This window comes from Ctenocephalides felis, unplaced genomic scaffold, assembly GCF_003426905.1.
Source record: "Ctenocephalides felis isolate EL2017-DRISC unplaced genomic scaffold, ASM342690v1 CF-g0.4_SCAFFOLD_00092, whole genome shotgun sequence".
Lineage (NCBI taxonomy): Eukaryota > Metazoa > Arthropoda > Insecta > Siphonaptera > Pulicidae > Ctenocephalides > Ctenocephalides felis.
The window spans coordinates 20744-46003 of record NW_020536246.1 but is presented as its reverse complement, the minus strand read 5'-3'; the positions used below and the strand labels follow the sequence as shown (position 1 = coordinate 46003).

At 28.3% G+C, this 25260-nt stretch overlaps 1 protein-coding gene and 1 pseudogene across 1 annotated transcript; both read right to left on the bottom strand.

The window, feature by feature from the left end:
• Window positions 1–2722: 2722 nt before the first annotated feature.
• Window positions 2723–4599, bottom strand: LOC113371240 (piggyBac transposable element-derived protein 4-like). Its single transcript, XM_026611903.1, has 2 exons — window positions 3308–4599; window positions 2723–2729 (listed from the first exon to the last, which is right to left on the bottom strand). The coding sequence occupies exons 1-2, from the start codon at window positions 4597–4599 to the stop codon at window positions 2723–2725; spliced, it is 1299 nt and encodes a 432-aa protein (XP_026467688.1).
• Window positions 4600–15301: 10702 nt separating this feature from the next.
• LOC113371140 overlaps window positions 15302–25260 on the bottom strand; it is a 12445-nt pseudogene continuing 2486 nt past the window's right edge.

The window sequence follows — 25260 nt, the reverse complement described above, 5'->3', positions numbered from 1 at the left end:
TAAAAAAATTTTTTACGTCTTATGAACTCTATACACTTGTCGGCATAGTGTTTTTTATATTAAGAATTTATTTATACAGTCTTTTTTTGTTATAAAAATGAATTTAAGATAAATTATTTATTAGATAACCGCTGTTATATACTGAAAAATATGCATTGCAGAATAGATTTTTAATTTGGTTAAATCGTAAAAAAATTTTAACTTGGCATTTTTGTTATATTTTTAAAAATACAATAAATAATTTTTGAATTTATAAATTTTTTAAATATTATATGCAAGGAATTTCAATTCAATGATTATCTTAAGTATAAAGGGATGCATTTTAAATTAGAAAATTAAAGTGTTTTTTGTGAAAAAGATACTTTATTGAATAAAATAGTGTCTTATTAGGGTTGAAACTCACTAAATATGTTTGAAATTTAGATACAATCTTTAAAGTTTATTAAAATATTTAAGTTATTTTAAGTTTTAAGTTAAAGTATTTAAGAAATCCTAAAACCAAATAAAAATGTCATATCAAGTAAGTTTACAAATTCGATTTAAAAAATTTTTTACTTATAATTTGGTCGTTTTTTCTCTTTTTTGTTTTTCTTCCGACAAAACGATTTATAAAGTAAATTACCTATTAATTTAAGTTGCGTAGAAATCGAGCCTTCGTCTCTTGATAATTTATTATAATTTCTCTAAATATATGCAATATTTTTTATATTTTAATAATATAATTAACATACACAATATAATCAACGCTGAAAGAAAAATTGCTTCATATACAGCAAGGATGAGCAACCCGCGGGCCGAGGGCCGCATGCGGCCCGCCGGAGGTTTTTCTGCGGCCCGCCAAGCATTTCTTAACTACAGATTATTTTTCTAGATATTTTATCAAATACAGCTGTAAAGGCTAATTTTGATATCAGTCAAATACTGGTAAAAACTGTTGAAATAGCATTTCCTAATAAAATAAATATTAATTTAAACATTAGTTAACAATATTGCAAGAAAAATTGAGAACTTGTCGCGAGATTTAAATCATTATTTTTAGATATGAAAAAACAATTGTAGTAATTTCGTCATTTAGGTAATAAAGAATAATATCTTTTGATTAGTATCTTACTTTCAGGAAACGAAAATGTGAACAAATTTTAATTGTAATTCCAAATATTCAAAGCTAACAAAACAGCTGTTCTCATGTATATGTTTTCTTCGCCATTTACCATGCAAATTAGTACAGATTTAGAAAATGTATTTTTTCAGTAAACATCGCAATTTTTTATAAATCTCATGTCAGCCCTAAGAAATTTTCGCTTTTGAAAAAAAAAATCAAAATCAAATTATATTTTTGAAAGTACGTATGTGTGCAAACAATTACACAGATCCACAAAAGAAAAGTCGCTGGATAATAATTCATTCATTCAGAAAAAATGCTAAAAAATGGCAGTTTTTAGATGTGATTCTTGTGCCAATTTTTAATTTTGCTGCAATTACATTATTTCCGCCCTCAGTCAACAAATCTTTTGACTTAATTTTAGTTCAGACTTTTGAGTTTATGAAAAAGCTTCAATTTTATTTTAAAAGAAAAAGCAATTTATTTTTATCATGGGTTGTAAGAGCGTAACACTTTTTTTAAATTTTGTTCTTTATTTTAAAGGTGTTAACCAAAACCTTTTTTAAGTCTTCTTTGACTTTTGTATCTTTGATATTTTTTAATTTTTTATCAAGCTTGTTTTTAAGATCGTCTCCCATTTTCATTTCCCAAGCTTGAAATAAATTAAGACCAAATCTTCTTTAAAAATCTCATTTGATGCTTCTAGTCATTTTTCTTTAAAAGAAATTTTTTTGAATAGATTTTTTTGTATTTAAATTCAAATTCTTTCATTTTTCTTAAAAAGAATATAAGGTGAGCTCTATTTTTCTGCAAAATTTAAGTCCTAAATAAGATAAGTCCAAATAAATATAATTTTTTGTTATTTTTCTTAAAATTTTGTTTTTAAACTCAGAAAAATTTTCAGAATTAGATGCTTCATCTGCCACATTAAAGTAATTCTTAATGAAGCCTCCTGTTTCCAAAAAAATCTTTTCCAACTCCATCTTCTTAGCTTCGGGAAGTAATTCTTTGGTTGTATCATGATTGTATTGTTACTTCCTTCCATTGAGTGTATTGAGGTACTGTTGTATTATTCATGAACTTAAGTAACAAGAAGAAATAGAGTAGCATAATAAGGGCTAAAATTTTAATTTTTATGTTTAAAAAAAGGAGAATTCTGATTTATTCTTTGGTGTATTAAATTTACCTTAAAAGATAATTGTTGAAAGTTTATCTGTAAATAACATAAATTTTTAAATCTAATCTAAATTTTTACCTTTATTAACACACTTTCGGCGGATAGGATTTCGGGCTAAGTTACACCCGTAGCGGGGTTTTTACAACGGTGCGAATGCGTAAGCATGGCGTGAAAGCACACTCTTTAACATACAATACTTACTGCCTAAACTCATACGCAGTAATAAATAATAGAATAATATTAAGTTATTTGGTAAAACTATCAATACTGAAGGTAAAATATTTGCAAATGAAGTTGAATATTATTACGCTATGATACATATGTTTAACCATATATAACATATGTTCAAGCAATAAAATAAAAAATGTAATTAAACCTGAAAATTTGAAATAAAATACACAAAAAAGTTTTTTATACGTTTGCTTACGTAATTACACATAAGTTTAATCACTGAAATAAAAAAAATAATTTATTCATAAAAAATAATAAAACAAAATACACAGAAAAGTTTGTTATACGTTTTTTACGTAATTATACATAAGTTTATTCACTGAAATAAAAAATAAATGTAAACATGAAAATGAATAAAACAAATACATAGAAAAGTTTTTTTTATTGAAAAAGTTAAATAAATTAAATATTACAATAATATAATTGAGTGTTAATAATTTGCTAGTGTGTGATATTTAAAAAAACACTCTCCTTTATGCAGAGGCACACAGCACATTTGGCACATAAAACATGACAAACTTTTTTTTTTGTTTTTGGAACATACAGTACATTGGCGTTGAGGTTTTATCTTTGACCCACCCGTGAAAATTTTAATTAATTTGTGACTCTGTAAATTTTTTAACCTAATTGGAATACAATTTCTTTGTGGGGGTATATTTTGGCATTGAGTAATGTTGTCCATTTCTATCCATTCTTTTGACACTTCATGTAGAAACCATTTATAAGTTTTATTAGAATTTGTATTTAACTTTTTATATACTATATATGCATTAAACAAAGCACAATTTATTAAATACATAACCATTCTTTTGGTCCATTTTTTCGTACGGCGAACTATAGAAAAATATGAAAGGTATTGATCAGCACGATCAACACCCGACATATATTTGTTATAATCTATAACACAGATGGGTTTCCAGATTTTTTCGCGCGTTTTCCATTCTATATTATGGCTTTCAACCATAGCAGCCGAATGAATTGTAGAAATCATTTGGACTATTCTTTTTGATTGCCAGCATTGTAACAAAACTTCTTGGCGTCTTCTAAATACTGTCTCTCCTCTTTTAAGTTTTAAATTTTTAAGTTCTTCAGGAAGGCCCCTGTTAGTCCTTATAGTTCCACAAATCCTAGTTTTATTTTGTAGTAATAATAAACTTGTATTTACACTATTATAAAAATTGTCCATATATACATGATGCCACAAATTTAAATAAGGTTCTAATATATCTAATATAGTTGACTGTAAACTATTGCCATTTCCACAATAAATTTTTAAGTTGCATATGTAGCCTGACTTTGCTTCGCAAACCATTCTAATCAGAATACCATATTTTACTATTTTTGATGCGTTATATACTTTGAATGAAAGCCGACCCCTCCAAGGCATAACACTTTCATCTAAAGATAATTCTCTTTCTGGTTTATAAACAATTCTAAACTTTGGCAAAAGATAATTTATTATTGGACGAACCTTACTAAGACGATCATTTTCAATGACATCTTGTTCGTTGTTCGCAAAATGCCATGAACTCCAAATTTGCCGAAACCGATCTCTGCTCATTATCTTCGCAAAAAATGGTGTTGATATAGTCTCTTCTGTCGACCAATATTCATCGCGAGTGTCTTTGCGAACTCTACCCATCAATAATAACAAACCTAACATCTTTTTGATGTCTTTGCCTGTTACATCTTTCCACTTTATAGATTTTCCACCGGTACTGAGTCTATTTAAATTTTGCATATGATAGCGATTTGTTTCTATCGCCATATGCTCTATCAAATCATCTCCTATAAATAATTTAACTATATCTATCACACTACGAATATAAGGAATTGCAGAAACACCACTATTTCCAACAAAGGGTTCAATAACTGGAGTACGATCACTTTCCACTGGCAACCAACTTGGGCACTCGTCTCCACTTTCTTCCGAATCACTTGATAAAATTGGCATAACTCTATTCCGTCTAGTACGAAACAAGTCATCATTATCACTATCACTATCACTATCAAAGTCATGAAGATTTCCAATATCTGATATTTCAGATAAATTGTCAGCATATACTTCACTATCGTAATCAGAATCCATGATAAATAATAAAAATTGATTTAAATGAATGCAAATATATAGAATAAAATGTTGATACGTTTGGTGACAAAAGACTTCTAAATAAACTACTTATTTTAAATTTATATATATTTGAAGATTTATTTAGGCAATAGGAAGTAACAGGTTATTAAATACATTTAATTCCGTTGAATTCTTTCAAATAAAAGAAATTGGATAATAAAATACGAGAAATATGATATCATACATTTTCAAATTACCTGTAATCCAAGCACAATTGAAAAACATTTCACAAAATTCGCCATTCAACAGTAAATTAATGAATCAGTTTTATTACTTGCCGGATACTGTATTTGATAAAATTACCTGTTGCTGGTACAGGTACGTAAATTAGACAAAGTAAGTCCATTCTCCAATTATGTATAAAGTACCTATATCACTTATAATCATACTATATACAATCTAGAGTTTTACGTTGGAAATTCGATTGTTTGTAATATTGTACGAAATTAATTTTTATGGTGTATAAATTAGTGACAAACCTAATAGAATTACATAAAAAATAATATGGTTTTATAAGCTACGTTCGACTGTTTGTAAAAATGTAATGGCTTATTTTTAACATTGTATTTGAAAATTAAATTATATGAATTATCAAAACGCAATAAATACAAAGATAATAGCAAAATATATAAATGATAATATAGTAAAAGAAATAGTATGTTTACCAAAAATGCTGACGTAAAACATATCGTATTTAATAAAATACCATATATTTATGTAATATATACGTATTTACGTATCGAAAATAATTTTAAAGAATAAATTATAATTTTATTATAGCTCTATATTAAATATAAAACTAGCGTTGCAACCGCTCATAGTAAGAAATTTCGTTCGCTCTTCGCATGTAGCGTGTCCGACCGAGTACCCGAAAATACCCGCACCCGCAGTTGAATGACAATCCTAAAATCGAGTACCAGTACCAGCACCGCCGAAAGTGTGTTAGTGTGATAAAATATTACAATAATTTTTAGAATAGATAATCTTTATTATTTAGGATCCATTTTTAATATTTCTTTTTAAATTGAAATGGATTATTAAAAAATGGCATAATGGATTTTCAAATATAAGACATTTTAAGTCATTAATTAAAATATAAGAGTCAATAAAATTCTTTTATAAGTTATTTTTATTCAATTTAGCTTATAAAATTTTTTGGAACAAAAATATTTTCTGTAAGATATTTTTTACTGGAATTGTTTGAAAAAAAACGATTTTTATAGTTAGTGGGTTAAATACACAACATTGTGATAAAATAATTATTATGTAAAATAATCTTAATATTACATAAAGATTCTACAAAATCTTAAAAGAAGATGAATTTTTGTTTATAGTAATGTTTGAATTACTAAAATCAGTTTATTGTTTTCTTCATCGATACTTTGAATTCTTAAGCCATAATTGACGAGATAAACATAAACAACCCTTGTATATTGCATTTTTTCTGAATTTTCTTAAACTGAAATTAAAGTACGCATATAAACATCATAATAAATCAAACAACTTTTCTTTTAATTGTTTTAAATTTTAATTAATATTATAAATGTTATATATAAATATTTATGCAAAATATAATAACAATTGTGGTATTTTTAGCAACTTTTGACGGATAATCTGATCAGATTTTGATATTCATTTATAACAATCAGTTTCTCAGCTTGAATATCATGTTTATCATTTTCATATAGGCATTTATAGCTATTTTTTGCTTTGCAAAAGAGTTTTTAATTTATTCTGATTTTTTAGTACGATTAGCAAAAATTAATGTATAATCTTAAGTTGAGTGAAAATATCAATTTTATCAAAAAGAAAAATAGTCTGTAATCTTTCCAAATATAAATACATTCATCAGTTTAAAAAATAATGAGAATAATGTTTTAACATTTATATAAGTTAAAATTTGATTTAAAATTAAAGTATAGAAAAAATATCAGAAAATATTTTTATTTATTTGAAACATTTAATAAGATAAAGATTAACCCAAACAATAAAAAAGTATCAATCTTATTTTGGTTTTAATGTTCCTAAGTTTTATTTTATTTAAAAAATTACAAGTTTCTATTTAACCAAATTAGACTTTATTTCTACAATTTGACATTTTTTGAAAAAAAGTTATTTTCTTTTTATGTTTAACTTTTTTTATTAGTTATAAATGTTGATAGAGATTTTGTATAAAGTGCTAGGATTTTATAAGAATTATTTGCTTTTTAGATGAAACATATCAAACATTTATCACTAAAGGATCTTTGATGGGTATAAAGTATAAAGCTAGTAATAAAGAAATCCTGTCTCTTACAAAAAAAAAACAAATTTTGGAAATGATTTTTGGGCTGGATTACAAAAAGGCAAGATTATATAGAAGATAAAAAAAGTTGCAAGCAAATAGAGAATAGCTCAAAAAGGAAATCTATCAAAAGAAAATAACAAGAGAACATAAAAATATAATCTACCATGTTACAGGTAATAATATTTAAGCTTTTCTTAGAATTGGGGCTCGAACGGAAACCACTTAAGAAAGAATATTAGATAATTAAGATAAAATTATTATGTCTGTTGCTACACTTTGTTGAAAATATAAAAAAAATAGCATTAAATTTTAACAAACCTAACTATGTAACAAACAATATGGAATATAATGATAATGAAAATCAGAGCATATGCTTTATTTAAAATTTAAATTTTAAGAATTTTTTAGATTCTGATGTGAAAAAAATTAAAAATTTGATCGGAAAACGCGAGATTAAAAATGTTCTTAATTAGAAAACAATTACAAAAATGTTTTGCTAAATAAATTGTTACATATTAAAGCCGATTGTAATGTAAGAACAAAGCATTTAAAAACGATGAGAAAGAATTTTTATTGCTTAAAAATAAAAGGATAGAACAAATTGAATTTCAATGTAAACAAAAGAAACTAATTAAAAAAAAATTAAATAAGAATATATTATCCCATTTTTCTTTTTTCTAAACTTTTGCTAAAATATGATAAGCAAAGGCCTTTATAAACATAAAATATTAAATTAACACCTAAAACCCAAAGTATTTTAAAATTTGAAAGAAGTTAATAAGCTAAAAAACCAAACAAAAATAACAAAAGAATTCTAACATAATAAATTTTATGTAAAAGATATAAATAAAAGCAGACTCGTCCTTATAAAACGGGGCATAAAATAATTTCGATATATTAAAATTATCCTATAAGTATCATGGTTAAATAAATATTAAATTTTAGTCGAAATGAGTTGATAAGTCTCTGTAATAGAATATGGTTTATAAGGCTTGGGTGATTGCAGCTTTCTTGTCTTTTTGGAATAAAATATATTTAGATAGACTATAACTCATTCAAAAAATTTATTATAGTTACATTTAAAGTGACAAGAATTGGTTTCATTGTGCATTGTGAACAATTATAATTAGGAAATAATTAGGATTATTATATATTAGTTTTAATTAATAATTTTATCTGTACTTTCAAAATAGAGTCCACTGAAGATGACACAAAACTATGTGTCGAAACGTATGGAAAAAATAAAAACGTTTTAAAGTCATACAAATTTTTTAATTGATGTATTGCCCTGAAAACTGAATATCATATATATATATATATATATATATATATATATATATATATATATATATATATATATATAATCTTTAAAAATATAACCGTACTATACAAAATCAATTTTAAAATCGGTTCAGTAATTTTACATTCTAAAAGAATATAATAATCCTACAATGCATTTTCCAAATATTTTAGTTATATTTGACTAGTTTTGAAAATATTAATCTAAAAGACCTTATTTGACTATTTCGGTAGAAACAAATTAATTATTGATTTTATGAGCAACACATTTTAAATAATTTTTTTATGAAAAGTTCCAAATCGATTGATACGGCTTTATTTCATTACCTTTTAAACGATATCACATAATATATTAATATTGTAACTAAATTATTTCGTATTTTGACAAAATGTAAATAAATGTAACCGTACTGTTATGATATATGATTTTTGACATTTGACGGTTTTTTACAAAGTAATTTTGTATAAACAGATTTGAAACTGTTATAGTAGTTTTGTTAACAATTTTATTATCTTTTCAATGATATTACATAATATATATTTATCGTATAGAATTCTTATAAAATTTAGCTAATCATGAAAAATCCGAAAAATAAATAAGATTTAATTGATTTAAATATATAATAGCGCACTATCTTGAAGTTTGATGGTGTTTTGTAATAAGTTTGTTAGAAAGGTTTTTAATTGTTATATGCAGTTTTGTAGATATTTTTATTAGCTTTCTAGCGATATTACAGGAATTATATTTACTATATTAAATTATTATAAAATTTAGCTTACCCTAAAAACATGTAACCGCCTGACGTTCTGTAAAAATGAGATCTAAATACCTAATAGCGCACGATCTTAAAGTTTGACGGTGTTTTTTCAGATAAATTTGTTAGAAAAGTTTTAAATTGTTGTATACAGTTTTGTAGATAATTTTATTAGCTTTCTAGTGACATTACATAATATATATATTTACTAAATTAAATTAATATAAAATTTAGCTAACCATGAAAAAACATACAAAAAAAATGAGATTTAAATACAATAGCGCACGGTCTAAAATTTTAAAGTTTGATGGTGTTTTTTAAATATGTTTGTTAGAAAAGCTTTGAATTGTTCTACTACTATTGTATACAGTCTTGTGGATAATTTTATTAGCTTTTCAACGATATTATATAACATATATTAATAATAATAAATTATTATAAAACTTAGTTAACAATAAAAAATGTAATCGCCTTAATTTCTGAAAATATTAGATGTAAATACATTAATAGCGCACGATCTTAAATTTTAAAGTTTTATGATTTTTTTACATAAATTAGTTAGAAAAGTTTTAACTTGTTATATACAGTTTTATAGACAATTTTATTAGCTTTATAGCGATATTACATAATATATATTAACTATATTAAATTATTACAAAATTAAGCTTAACGTAAAAGAATCCAATCTTTTATTAAATGTAGTAACAAAGTTTTACATATATTTTCTTACATAAATTTGTCTTACAATTTTAATTTTAGTAAATTAAAATTTATAAAGAATTTAATTAGATTTTTAATAAGATAATATTATTATGAAACTAAAATTGAAACATAATAAAAAATAATAATATTAATTCATTTTATTTCAGATTATCAAGAAAGTGAAAAGAAATTAATTTTAAAGGAAAATTAGGTAAGTGCATTGTTCTAATAATATTATTTTATATATCTATTTTTTAATGATATATAAATTTTATATATTGGAAACTATTTTATAATTGCAATTCCTAAATTTACATAAAAAATTTTTTATACCATTCAATAATAAATTGGTCTTAATATTTTTATACAAACTATTTTACAAAAATAATATTAATATTTATTTGAAGGTTAAGGAATATTTTCTGTAATTAAACTTTCTTAATAATCATTCGCTCACTTTAAGATATTTTATCTTATTTATCTTTTGGGAAAATCTTGAATTTAATTAAATCTTGGTGCTTGAAAATAAAATTAGATACACTCGAAAAATTTTTGGTATTTCACACACAAGTGCGTACTTGATTAGAAAATGGGGAAAATTTTAATATATATATATAATAGAGAAAACAAAAAATAAATTCAAGTGTCAGATCGGATCTCGTTTTTGTTGGCTCCATGTTCGAAATGCCAAAATTATAATTCTTAACTTTTTTCTTTTTTATTATAAATACTGAAATAATATCTACGTTTTTTTAAATGATCAATATAATCACACATAGTGTTATTACCATTGTCATTATAAACAAAATAATAATATATCGTGGCACTTATTTCTACAATTTTGAACCACCGAGCTTCTTTATGAGCGTGAGCTCTCGAATAGATATATTGTATGTGTATAATTCTTAAACAATACTTTGTATATATCATTCAAGTGTTGTCTTTTGTGAAGTGACTATAGTGAAATATAATTTAAATACAAGTTAATTTAATACAATAGTTTGAATACATTTTTAAATAGTATATGTTCCCTTCGGGGGAACATATTAAGAAATATAGTGTTATTCCTCCTGAAACGAATGAAATAATTAATCATGAATCAGTCTTCCAACATGAAATGTATTTTAGTATTGCAATTTGTTTTTATTTAGAAATACGTCGAAACAAAGTATGCAAAGTTAATCGCATCTTTTTATACTGAGTACTTAAAAACTTGCAAAGTTTTTAATCAAGTGATGAAAATCGAGATGAATTTTAGCGAACGAACTTTGGTAATTTATAAAAATCAGTATATAAACTTTGTAGTAAATTAACACGTACTATTTATTCAGCAGCTCATATGCATTTTTTATTATTATATATCTTGTAACTTTTATTGCATTCGATGTATATGAATGATGTATTCGGCAAATTTATGTAAAATTAAATTATCAATAATATTATTATTATTACAAAAATCTAGCTTCACAATTTCTTGAGAAACTAATGAATTACTATTATATTTTAGGTAAATGTAAATGATACGGAACTCTTTTGGTTTTTAAGGTCCATAATTGTGATATTCGTAAAATGCTCGTCGAGACCTTTCATTTGATACCCCACATGCATTTTTACCATATAAAAACATTTTGACCCACTGTACTGTATATAGTACGAAACAATTCGTATCGACATCGAATCGACGCGCTTGTGCATTTGTTTATTAAATCGCTTGTATCTTTTGAACCATTTGTTCAAAATGTATAATGTTTTTGGCAAATGTGTTCAAAATTAAACAGTCTAGAATATTGTCTAATATTATAATGCCCTACAGCAATTCGGTATACTGTAAAACGCTTTTAAAACAAGAAAATTAAATATTGATCAACTCAATTGTGTATTTATTGCATATATCATTTGTAACTTTTAAATCATGAGTTTAATATGAATGATGTATTTCGCAAATTTGGTCAAAATTGAATAATCTAGAATATTGTCTAATATTAGATAGCTCTACAATAACTCTGTGTACTCTAAATAACGTTTAAAAATAGAAAAATTAAATATTAAATATTAAGTGTATTTTCGATATTATTCTTGATTTTCGAAATCAAATATCTCTTAAAGTTATTACTTTAACAAAAATTTGTACAATACGAAAAATGTGCAAAATTTTTTAGGCTACAAAATCATTTTACACATTTATAGGTTATATATATATAGTATACATAAATACAAATATTCATGCTAATATAAATATTTGCACCCAATGTTTTTACAGTAGTATTATCGAAATTGTTTATAATATTTAATATTGAATATGTCCTAAACGCTTCATTCTAGCAAAAATTTGCATGATACAAAAAATGTGCAAAATTCAATTGCCTGCAACATCTCCTTACACACTCATACAATATAGCACACACAATTAGAAATATACATACTTATATAAAATTTTGTATCCTCGACATTTTTATATGTACAATCAATATTATTTTTAATATTCAAAACCAAATATCTCCTAAATGAATGACGCTAACAAAAATTTGCAAAATATAAAAAACTTAGAAAACTGCATTGTCTACAACATCCCCTTACACATTTATACTGTTCAACACACAGAAATCTAAATATACTTACTTAATATAAAATTTTGTACCTGCCACATTTTACTTCAGTACTTCTAATATTATTCTTAATATTCAAAACCAAATATCTCTTAAACTGGTTAGTTTAACAAAAATTTGCAAAATACAAAAAATATGCATAATTCAATTGCCTACAACATCTCCTTACACATTTAAACCTTATAACACAAACAAATCAAAATAAACATACTTATATAAAATTTTGTATCTAACATATTTTACTTCAGTACTTCTAATATTATTTTTAATATTCAGAACCAAATATCTCTTAAACAAATTACGCTAACTAAAATTTGCTACATATAAAAATCTTAGAAAATTGTATTGCCAACAAGTTCTTCTTACACATTCATACCTAAAAACAAAATTTACAAGTTCAAAACTTAGATTCTGCTTAGCCTGGGCAATTTTTTGAATTTTTTTAATGCAAAATTACAAAAATATTTTTTGGAAAATAAAAAAAGATGTATGAATTTTTCGAAAGAAATTCGAAAATGTCCATATTAAGGACCACCCTAATATATACTATACAGTAGGCCCTCGCTTTACACGGCACTCTAAGTACACGGTTCCCATACTACACGGAGCTAAAAATCCGACATCCCTCCGACTACACGGACTTCTTATTACACGGTATTTGGTCTACAGCCCATAAGTTCGTTGTGCAAAAGGGTATTGATGTAAATTTTGTTATCGACTTTTATCTTTTAGACATGCCTGATTATATAATAGCTGTCTAAAAACACGTTTGAGCTGACTACTGCGTCGCGCCAATGTCATGCATGTCATTTCGTCCGTATTACTTCTACTTCAATTTGTATTTCTTGGTCTCCGTACAGCGCGATAAAAATGGTGCGATTTGTAGCAACTGTGAGTCTCTCATAGCACGGATCCCATACTGCACTATGTAAGGTTCCATAGAACGCACTACGAATTAGCCTGAATTGTATGTTAAATACGAGTTCTTAAAATTGTACGAGTTTCTTATAGCACGGTTCCCATACTGCACGGTACGCACTTGCCGCATAAACGCGAGCACTTGCCGCGTGTATATAATTTAAAATATGTATATAATAAAATATGAATAAAAATTGTAAATAGCGTTTTAAACAAAAAAAAAATACAAACTTATGTAACCGGTGGTATTAAAGCTTCGAAAAATTCATAAAGACGTTATAATTTAAGTTACAAATTTTATTTTAAACTTGCCCTTAAAATCGTATCAAACTAAAATTTATTACACAAGTCTATCGGGAATAAATATCAAGTTTTTTTATCCCTTTGATTTCTTAATTATGTTATCGTTATAAATTAATTTATTTTATTTTGTTTTTATTCGATAACATAATATGTAGTGTTTAAATTAATCTTTGCTCGTATTACAGAATATTAAGGCTAATGATAGATTTTTAAATTAGTAGGTTAAATTATAAATATAAGTTATAAATATCATTAAAGCCCAAACGAAGTACTAAAATCATATACGTGTACATAGATAGTCGTTAGGTAATGGGAAAAGTATCAAGATGTTGACGTCGTCACCCACGCATCGCAACACAGAAATGTACGGCGTGATGTACTTTACAAATTCATAAAAAACTCAGTCAAAAATTTATATATGTTCAACTTAAAATGACAAGGATTGGTTTTTTAGTGCATTGTAAACATTTATAATATGAAATAATTAGGATTGTGCATTGTGAACATTTATAATATGAAATAATTAGGATTAATTCAATTACATAGTCCACTGAAGATGACACAAAACAATGTGTCGAAACGTATGGAATAAATAAAAATGTTTTAAAGTCATACAAATTTTTTTAATTGATGTATTGCCCTGAAAACTGAATATCATATATATATATATATATATATATATATATATATATATATATATATATATATACGAATAATTCAAATTATATAAATTACCTCATCACAAATATCTCAAAGAACGTCTTGTGAATTTGAACCAGGGCTTGACGTTGAGCTAACACTGCTTAGAGTCTCCTGGTTATCCTGTTCGAGAACACTTGATAGATGTGTCTTTGTATGCTGTCCGCTGCCATCATGACTATGGTGCTTTTTAATAGATTGTCCTGAAGAGTCTCTTTTTGCTGTGCTTGTGTTTCTTTTTATCCTTTTTCTTCTTTTTCATCTACAGTGGTAACAAAAATATAAGCACATCGAGAAGATTGTTTCAAAATGTCATAGATAGTCTAATAATATTATAAATTGTCTCCAAATGGCATAATTTGTTTAAATATGTTGCATATTGTTGTAGTATGTCTAAAAATATTGCAGATTGCCTGAAAATGTTGTAATTTGTTTGAAGATGTTATGAATACTGTTCAAATGTTGTAAATACTAACAAAATGTTATAAAATACACAAACAAATTGCCTAAAAATGTTGCAAATTTACTGAAAATGTAAATTGTTTAAAAATGTTGTAGAATAGTTTCAAATGTTGTATGTAAAATGCATAAAGTTTGCAAATTGTCTGAAAATACTGAAATTGTTTGAAAATTATGTTAGTTGTTTAAAAATGTCAAGATCTTATGAATTTTATAAACTCTTTGGAATTTCTCTTAATAGATGTGAAATTTAATCACAAAACAACATTTACAATAATATTAAATTTTCTGTTTATATAAACATGTAACTCACCTTTGAAATGCTTGCATCAGCACCAGATTGAGACTCCTACTTCACAAATGAACTGTTCAAGTCAAATGGTTTTCGATCAATAGGCAGCGCTACATTTTGCCTCATGAATTCAATATTTTTATCACTTTCTAATTCACTCTATTAAACAAAAAATATATATGAAAGAACATGATCAATTAAATGCATAAAGATTATTATCAGAATCTATTATACCTTAAATTTTAACCTCGTGCATATCAGAATAATCAAGAATCTGTCTTCCAAGTTGGTCATCCATGTCCAAACATTCCCTCTTAACAGGCTTTTTATCGATTTCATCTCATTCGCTTTTAATGTTATGCAGACCACGAACATCTTGTGATTCTGGAGGAGGTCTCTTCAGATGCCCACTGGACATTGATATGTCCATGTCATGAGATGACATCAAGGGCGAGGGATTGTAACTGGGTTTGGTTATTGTTGAAGTAGCCATGGAGGTGGTGAAATGGTGCTTTGACTAAAAAATAGAGAAAATTAGTATTATTATGTAATTTTTGGAAGGCTAGCGGTTTCTGGAGCAAATGATTAGTTTTTAGGAAAGGTAGGGTTCAGTGCTTTCAATATCTATAGGTTTTCAAAAAATATAAATAATAAAAAAATCAAAATATTCTAAAGTTGGAAAGTCTAGTTTTCATAAAGCTTTTAAAACTTTAAAGCTTTTAAAACTTTTAAATTACTATATATGAAGTTCCAGCAATTTGCTTTAAGAGATAATGCTTATTTTATTTTACCTCTCCTCCAAAATGTGGACCTAACTAGGCCTAGAATTTGATACTCGTTGAGGTTTAACCAAGTTAGACATTTCATTGCTTTGAAGACATTGAGGTCTTCTAGATCCATACAATGCAAAATATAAATCTACCAGATCACAACGTAATCTTGTATCATGAGACAACATGCCACTAAAAATATAAATAAACATTAACCGTTGCAGAGTTATGCATTATATACAAATCTAATCTTACTTGATATTATTCCAAATTCTTTCTACCAAATCCTTCGTATCCCACCTATGCCTGTTACAAAAGGCGGTTTATCAATTAGCATTCTAACGAGAGCATGTCTGACCCCTGGGTCTCTATCTGTCTCTACTACATCTGAAAGTTTGTTCAAGTCATCTCGCCTGCCCCAAACAGGGTGATAGTATTGACCTAACTTGTCATGAATAAATTAAAAGTATAAATGAAGAAAAGTAATACGATATACGAAAAATGGTCACAATTTTACCAAAGCTCTAATTTGTACTTAAAAGCTCATAATTTTCAAATAACTTGAGATATTTTTTTGTTTAATCTTTTCCAGGACAGTTAGTCAATACTATCACCCCATTACGGCTTGATGATACATTTATGACAATCACAAATATTGTTTGAAAACAATTTTGAATGTCATTCACCTGCCATTGCAACAGGTATAGTTTTTTGAGGAAATAGTGTTGAAAATCAGTAAAATTATTCTGCCGAATGCTTGTTCATGCCCAAGTGAAAACTCAATAGTGACAGTCAAGCAGCCATTCGCGAGGCAGGAGTTGGGTAGCGTACCAATGCATCAATCGCTTCCATCTGAGCAATAACATCGCGCTCATGTCTCAACTGACACTGCCATTGGTAATCTGGCTGGTCGATTTGAGTTGATCTAAGTAAGAAGAGTCATCTCAGGATCCAGGCGAATCCAGAGAACTGGAGAATCACTGTAAAAGAAAAAATATATCAATATGGATATAAAAGCCAAAAATATAACTTTACTTTACTTACTCCATAGCGCTCAAATCCATATCAACTTCTTCTCCTGTACACAAAGGAATCTTTTTCTTTTTATTTCTACGACTCTTGGAATGACAAGTAATGTCAGCTTTAACAACTGTATTTTCAATTTGTAAAGTATGTTTAAAAGTTCCATCAAGTTCTTGCAAAGTAACTAGCAATGGACCAACATATTTTCTAATACCTCTTTGACTAACTGCATCCTGTCCAATTTCCAACTCTACAGTATTTCTAAAAAGGAATTAAATTGAGAAAATTCATTTACTTTTTAATTAATGCAGAAAACAGATGGCATGATTTCTGATTATTACCTTTTCCTATTAAAAACTGATGTCAGCGAAAATCTGGCATGTCCACCAGTCCTCACCCACTGATCAACAAAAACAGCCATATCTTTGCCGGTAACAGTAAATATAGCTTTTGTGAAGACATTTGTAGAAATTAGCATATGATGCCATAATCCACTGCCTTAAATATAAGAATATAAACAAAAATCATAATATGTAATAAGTTAATTAAATGTATTTTACCAATTTTCTGTGTAGAAGCATTCGTAGCCAAAGCTAATTGTTCGTTAAACACTTGCAGCAGTAATTCTTGACCAATCCGATGTTCCAACATTCTAATGACTAAATGAGCCTTTTTTCTCATTGCCTAAAAAATGCATTAATAAAATGCATCCAACATTAATAAAATGTGTGTGATCATATACCTGTATATACTTTGGTGACATAGTATGCAGACTTCTGGTAGGGAAATGGTGTACATTCTGTCCATTATTTTGAGCCACTGTAGCATGGTGATTGCCTCCTCGTCCTTGGGGCCCTCCAGCAGCTGTTACAGGAGATGTGCCAGAGGCAGCGGCAACAGGAAGAGGTGCAGGCGCTTGGCTGGGATCCAAAACTATACCACCATACTGTTCTTCATAAGCCACAACCTAAAAGCCAGAACAATGTAAAATTTTTTTTGTTACAATTTATTTTTGTTAATCAAGACTTTAATGTCTTATTTACAAAAAAAAAAAAAATACAAAAAAAAAAAAAAAATGCAATACATTGAATATAAAATGAAAAAAGTTGAAATAAAAATTAAATTAAAACAGTAATACAAAAATAATAACATAAATGAAAGATGACGTGATGATGTATGCCGCGTACTACGTCAGGACGCGTGCAGACATTGGGCTAGGTGTTTGGTAGATCGGAAGGCCATTTCTTGCTCAATCTTCTTATCGGTCTGTGAATCGCTTGAATTGTAGGATTTGTATGCTGGATTAATTTATTGTTGAAAGATGAACTTCTAATCTTGATCATTTCGTTGACTGTTGAGATTTTCAAATCCTTATGTAGGCAAAAATTCGAAATATACCAAGGCGCATTAGTAAGGATACGCAGAATTTTATTCTGGCACCTTTGAATGATGTTTATGTTAGATTTGCATGAGCAACCCCATAGTTCGATTCCATAAGTCCAAATGGGCACTATGATTGTTTTATACAAAAGTACCTTGTTATCGAGAGAGATTTCAGATTTCCTCCCAAAAAGCCAGTAAAAATCTTTTATTTCAGTTGGATTTGTTTCTTTTTATATTCAATGTGCGTTCTCCATGTCAATTTCGAATCAATGTGCATGCCTAAATATTTAACAGAATTGCATAGTGGAATTATTGAATTGTTCATGATGATAGGTGGACTGTTGTGATGTTTTAGAGAAATAATTATGTGCTGTGATTTTTCGATATTGATTTTGATATTCCAATCTAAAAACCATTTTTCGAGACTAGATAAATAATTTTGTAACTGACAAGTTGCTGTTCTAATATCGGAATTGCATGAAAAAATTGCTATGTCATCGGCGTAAGTGCATATGGTTAGAAGATCATCTGTGGGCATATCGTTTGTGAAAAGAAGATAAAGTACAGGGCTTAGCACACTGCCCTGTGGTACCCCGCATTCTATATTTCTGATGCTCGAAGTCACATCTTTAATTATGATTCTAAATTTTCTATTAAGCAAATATGAGCTTAAGATATTGAAGTAGTTTGGAAAAGTTGTTTTGATTTTATATAGGAGTCCTGAGTGCCAAACCTTATCAAAAGCCTGACTGACATCTAAGAATACGGCTACACTGTGTTCCTTTCTATTCATGGCTTCAAGAATACGAGACACCGTTCTGTTGCATTGTTGAATTGTAGAGTGATTTTTTCTGAAGCCAAAGTGATGGTGAGGAATCCAACTATCATTCGGATGATCTTCTGACAATCTCTGCAACAAAAGTCTTTCTAAAATTTTCGATAATATCGATAAAAGACTGATAGGACGGTATGAACTAGCAGTGTGATGGTTTTTGTTTGGTTTAGCGATCATAATAATTTCTGCAGTCTTCCACGCTGTGGGCCAATAATTGTATTGAAGTATGGCGTTGAAAATATTTGTTATATATAAAATACCTTTTGTAGGCAATTCTTTTAACATCTTTGGAGTAATTTTATCCATACCTGGCGAAGATCTGTTTTTTATCCTTTTTATTTCACATAAGACATCATTTTTGGTGAAAAATGTCCTAACGGTGTAGAATGTATGGGTTGATTTATGAAATTGTTAATTAAATTATTCTGGGAAATATTTCGAGCGCTAAAAATGCTACTTAGATGATCAGCAAATACCTCCGCTTTTTCTTCGTTGCTTTTGGCCCAAATGAATCCGTTTTGGTTGGTTATTTTCAGAGGAGGGTTTTGTTGTAGGGGTTTACTTTTGTTTCTGATTGGTTTCCATATGGAATTATCGTACCTATTTAGCTGCAATATATACGACCTGAATGTACAATTCTTCCATTCTTTCATTTTTTTCCTCAGCGTGTTATTGAGATGATTAAGCGATGTCTTATCCGTTGGTAGATGAGAATGTTGCCAGGTACGTCTTGCTCTTCGTTTCTCTGCAATTAGCTTCTTAATCTCTTGCGGAATTATTAGATTATCATTTCTTGGATTAATGTTCGGGGTGATCTGCTTGGTTGTTTCACGTACAATCTCAGAAAAATAATCTATATTATTTTCTATATCAATAACGCTTGTAGGCCTAGATTTTGCAAATAATTTTGAATCAAGTATGGATTTGAATTGAATCCAGTTAGAAAGATTGTTGTGTAGAATATGATTGTTGATAACTGGAGTAGGAAATGTGCTAAACGTCACAAGTATTGGAGAATGATCTGAAGAGAGATCGTAACCAGATTCAATATTGAGATTTGAAAGATCAATACCTTTCACAATAAAAAAATCTAAAAGGTCTGGAACTTTAGTAGGGTCAGAAGGCCAATAAGTTGGACTGCAAGTTGAAATAAAGGAGAGGTTATTTTGCCCTATGGCTGCATGAAGAATCTTTCCTTTGGCTGTAGTCAGTCTAGAACGCCAGGCAATATGTTTACAATTAAAGTCACCACCAATGATAAATTTATTACCTAATTGAGAGAAAAAAGAAGAAAACTGAGCACAAGAAATTTTGAATCTTGGTGGACAATAAACAGCAGAAACACAAAAATTATATAAATTTGTTTCAACAGAAATTTGAGTTGCTTGTAGAAAATCATCAGAAATATTTGGTAGAACAAAATGCTTTATATTATTTTTGATTAATATAGCCGAACCGCCGCGAGCCCTGCCACTTGGGTGATTTGAATTATAAGTAGTGTAGTTAGTTATAAATTTTAAAGTAGTTTTTTTCAGTGAAGTGAGTTTCTGAGATTAATAAGATATCTATTAAGTTTAACTTTAAGAAACATTCTACTTCATTTTTGTGAGGTATTAAACCGTTGGCATTCCATTCAGCAATTTTAATTATTTTTGCCATTGCTTTTGTTGTTGACTAACGTGGATAACATATTTATTATTATGGTGTTCTGTTGCAAAAGCTGATTGAAGATATTTTTAAATTCTAAAATAAGTGTTGCTAGAGAATCAGAATCAGGATTTGAAGGTGAATGATTAGAAGCAGAGTAATTGTTTTTTGCAATGTCTGCATAGGATGAATTTTGAATTGTTGGATTTAAGGCCGGAGAAATGTTGTTTATTTTATTATTAGAATTAGAATTATTAGAATTTTTAAAATTTTGGTTATTTGGATTTGGATTTATGACTGATTGATTTACTGGAGTTTTGTTTCTTTGTTCTTTAATTTTTTGGAAGTATGAGCAACCGCGATAATTAGCTGGATGAGCACCGTCGCAAAAATAACAACATGCCGGAGCATTCGGATCTTTGGTACAAGCTTTAGTATTATGATTGTCTCCGCATTTTAGGCAAGCAAATGGTCTATTGCAGTATTTTTTGGTGTGATTAAAGAGTTGACAGCGAGAGCATTGTATAATGTTGTTGGACTTTCTCGGTGGTTCGACGCGTATTATGCAGTTGAATAATTTATAAATGTTATAAATGTTTTTGTTATTTCTATTTGGTTCCAGATCAACAAAAAACATATTAAGAGGTTCTTTTGTTATTCTATGTCTAATATTTAGGATATTACGTACGACATGACCCTGTTTTAATAGTTCTAATTTAATTGCATCTGTGCTTGTTGAAAAGTGTACATTTCTAAGAACAACCCTATAAGCCTTCTCTTCTTTCAATTGATATGTATGATATACGGCATTAGTTTCTTTTAGATGTCTGGATAAAGTTCGAAAATGGTCGACAGAATTACATAGAATTTTAAATGTATTGTTAGCTAAACTTCTCAGGAAATATTGATCGTGCGGAATTATTTCATTTAATTGATTAGACATAACATTAATATCGTCAACTCCGTAAATAAATATTGGAGGGGGCTTACTGACTGGAGCCGGTTTAACTGAGATGTCATCATTAGCTGTTTCTATTGTTGAAAGGGCCGAAAATCTGTTTTGAATTTTGACATCTATTCCTAATGGTTCAAATGAAGTTTTTCTTTTTTTGAAATTCACTACTTGCCATGAATTAGGAGGTTTCTTGACATCAGAATGTGGTTGAGTGAGGCTTGTAGATGCACTATTACTAGATGATATTACTTCCTGTCTTGAGTCAGAAACTGATGAAGTTGAACGCAGCGAGACCTTTTCCGATGTAAACATATTGGTCCGACCTTCTTCGCGAGGTATCTTGCTGTATTTGCTGGATCCAATAACGGTCTTTCGTAGTTTTGGGATTTCTGATGGTTTACTGTCCGATTCCATATTCGCTTCTATATCTTGATTGAAATGTAAGACATTTTTTTGATTCCACAAACGCACATTAGAGTCTCGATTATGTATGGTTTTTTGTAAGCAATTATTTAATTATCTGTACACTTTTGTAAGCTTTTCATGCAATATTAATAAACCGTAAAATTCAATCTGACATGCACTTGTTTTTTTTTCATTACACCAACAATGTAAAATAATACATCAAAGTAATATGACAACATAATCTGTTACTTACATCCAACAATTCCTGTCTAACCCACTCTCTGTAATCATTATTTCCAAAACATTTCTTCGAGTACAACCCACATAGATATTCAGCAATTCCTTTATTGAGCCAGGTGTCAGACCAGCTCTGCATAGTAATGAAGCAGCCAAAGAATTGTTCAGCTATTGCTTGAGACATTGCTTTCCTGGTTATATAAGTTTGATCAATTATAGCTATGGAATGAAGCAAATGAGTACTCAGAATGCTCATGGTAGTGTAGGCAGCTACATCTTGAACAGTCTAAAAAGAATAAAAGGGGATTTATTTTACAATCTATGAATTAAATTAAATTCTAAAGAAACTTTATTCACCTCATCAACAAAAACTTGCTTATAACAAGGATATGGATATCTTGTAGCTAAAGTTTCCTCATAAAACTCAAAAGCTTCATGCATATATCGAACAGAGTTCTTCAATAATGGCATTAGTTGTGGTAGACAAAAGTGGGTCACTTCGTGCATATGGGGGTCCACATAAGTTTCAAAAGGTCTAGTATGAAAAAAAAAAGCACAAAGTTATTGATAAATAATACAATATTGATATATCTAGTCCATACCCAACAGCTAAAGCAATATTAGGAGCACAAGCAGGAGTATTTAAAACATAATGGTAAGTCTTCCTCCTCATATCAGGCGTCATAGTAATTTCTACAAGATCACCACAAGAGACAGCTGTCATTGCTGCGTCAACAGTAAACTCAAGACTCCAAGTACAAGGCTCTGCATAAGAATACACGCAAGGAAACCAGAGTCTTGATGAGTTTTCATGTGCATAGGTGTACATATGAGCTGCCCTCCAAAAAAAACAATCATAAAAATACTGCCAGTTATATTGTGATTTTCTTTCACAAACCTCTTCCATGGTGCCTTCAGTTTCAGGCACAACAAAATGCAAGCCACCTTGAGGTTGCTCTAAAGAAAATTCTATTCCAACTCTTAAACCTCTACCTTCACCAATGAGATGGCTTGCTTCATGGGGCACATTGATAAATAATTCTCCTGCATTACAATCAGGATCTATATTTTGAGCAGCCGCTAAGTGACACTTGGAAAATACCTCCAAAGACCTCCTGGTAATAGAAAGGATATTTATCAACAATCCTACTAGTAGAAATTGATAATTATGGGTAAAAACATAGAACAACTTACGTCTTTGAATCATTTTTGCAGATATCCAAAAAGGGATCAAAATATTGAAAAGTAGCCTCACAATCGCCTAATGTGACTCTATAAATTCTACATTGCTTAGCATTTAGTTTAATGCTTCTCAAATTGTCTTTCAAAGGTACTATTGTCAATTCCACGAAGCCCTATTATAAAAATGAGTACACAAATTTTTGTAGTTTGATAAAATAAAGTGAAAATTATTTGTATTTAATATTTACAATTATGCTCTTCCTCTCGAAGCTAATACCAGTCAAACTTAATATTTGATGAGCTGTAAAATAAATATTTTTAATGAATTTATATATCTAAACACCTGCAAATGAAAACTTGATAGACTACTTATAATTAAACGGTCTGGAATTATCCACTGAACGTTCATTCTTCATTTTTGACTAAATTAAAACTTAAATATACAAATTTAATATTAAAAAATAAATTTATTAAACATTATTATTGCAAAGTTTGCTTCTAGGTTACAAACGTCTTGTTGAATGTTGATATCAAAAGCCTTCCAGTGATGCCAATTCTGTCATGTCATAACAATGAAAATCGTAATGTATACATGCTGCCAACACAAGAACAATATAACGAAAATTTGTAAATGAGGCAAATTTAAAATTAACAATCACAGTAAGAGACATTAAATAACATATTATTGCTAATAAAATCGATATATAATTTAACTAAAACTACTAGATGTAAGTAGCATTTTGCCTTGAGGCAAGTTGCATGAACTGATATCACTAAAAAATCTGCATTAAATTAATTATAATGCACAACCAAGTGCTTGTATGTCCTAAAAGCTTATGATCAATATATAAATGTGTACATCAATTTAAACAATACTAGAATAATCACAATAATTAGAGCAGGTTTACAGAAATAACCGTTTATAAATATTTCACTGGCTTTCACATGAGCACCCAAGTGTCTCTTCTCATATAGGTACTTATATTTTTGAGCTTTATGGTTATTTAAAGTTTTTGATGCATGAAGAGATTTGCTACATGTTTCACATTGATAAGGAAATTCTCTAGAATTGATAAACTTGTGTGCATTTAAAGCATCAGATTGTGCTAATGATTTATTGCATATTCCACATTTCTGAAGAAAATTTCCAGAATGATTAGTCATATGTTTTTTTAAACTATATACGGAACGAAATAGTTTGTTACATATTCCACAGTTATAAGGAAGATCTTCAGAATGAATAAGCATGTGTTTCTCTAATCGAATCAATCGTGTGAATGTTTTATCACATATTTTGCAGATATGTTGCTGTTTTCCAGTATGAGTGAACATATGTCGTTTCAAACCTTTTGGTGAGCGAAAGTTTCTGTTACATATATTGCATTTGCAAGCAAGTTCTCCAGAATGAATTGGCTGTTCTCTGTTATGAGCAATATTGTATGAGTGTACATATGTCGTTTCAAACCTTTTGATGAATGGAAGTCTCTGTTGCATATTTTGCACTTCAAAAGAAGTTCTCCGGCATGAATTGGCAGTTCTCTGTTATGAGCAATAATATGTCGATCTAAATGGTGTCTTAAAGCAAATGCATTATCACATATTGTGCATACGAAAGGGTTTATAGGAGCCTGCATTAATTCCTGTTTGATTTCTTCCTCTACAGTTATTTTAGAATTCATAAATCTTTCCAGACATGTTTCTCCATTCTCTGAACAAGATTCAGACTTAATATCCTCTTCATTTTGAGGATCTTCTGCTGAATATTCTAGTGGTTCAATTTTAATCGAGTAGTTTTTTCTTCTGACATTATTAGATATATTAGATACCTTGAGTATAACAGAGAAAACAGTTGTGTACTAATT

Excerpts from the sequence above, each read along its gene's own strand:
- LOC113371240 (XM_026611903.1), bottom strand. The coding sequence starts at position 4,599 with ATGGATTCTGATTACGATAGTGAAGTATATGCTGACAATTTATCTGAA.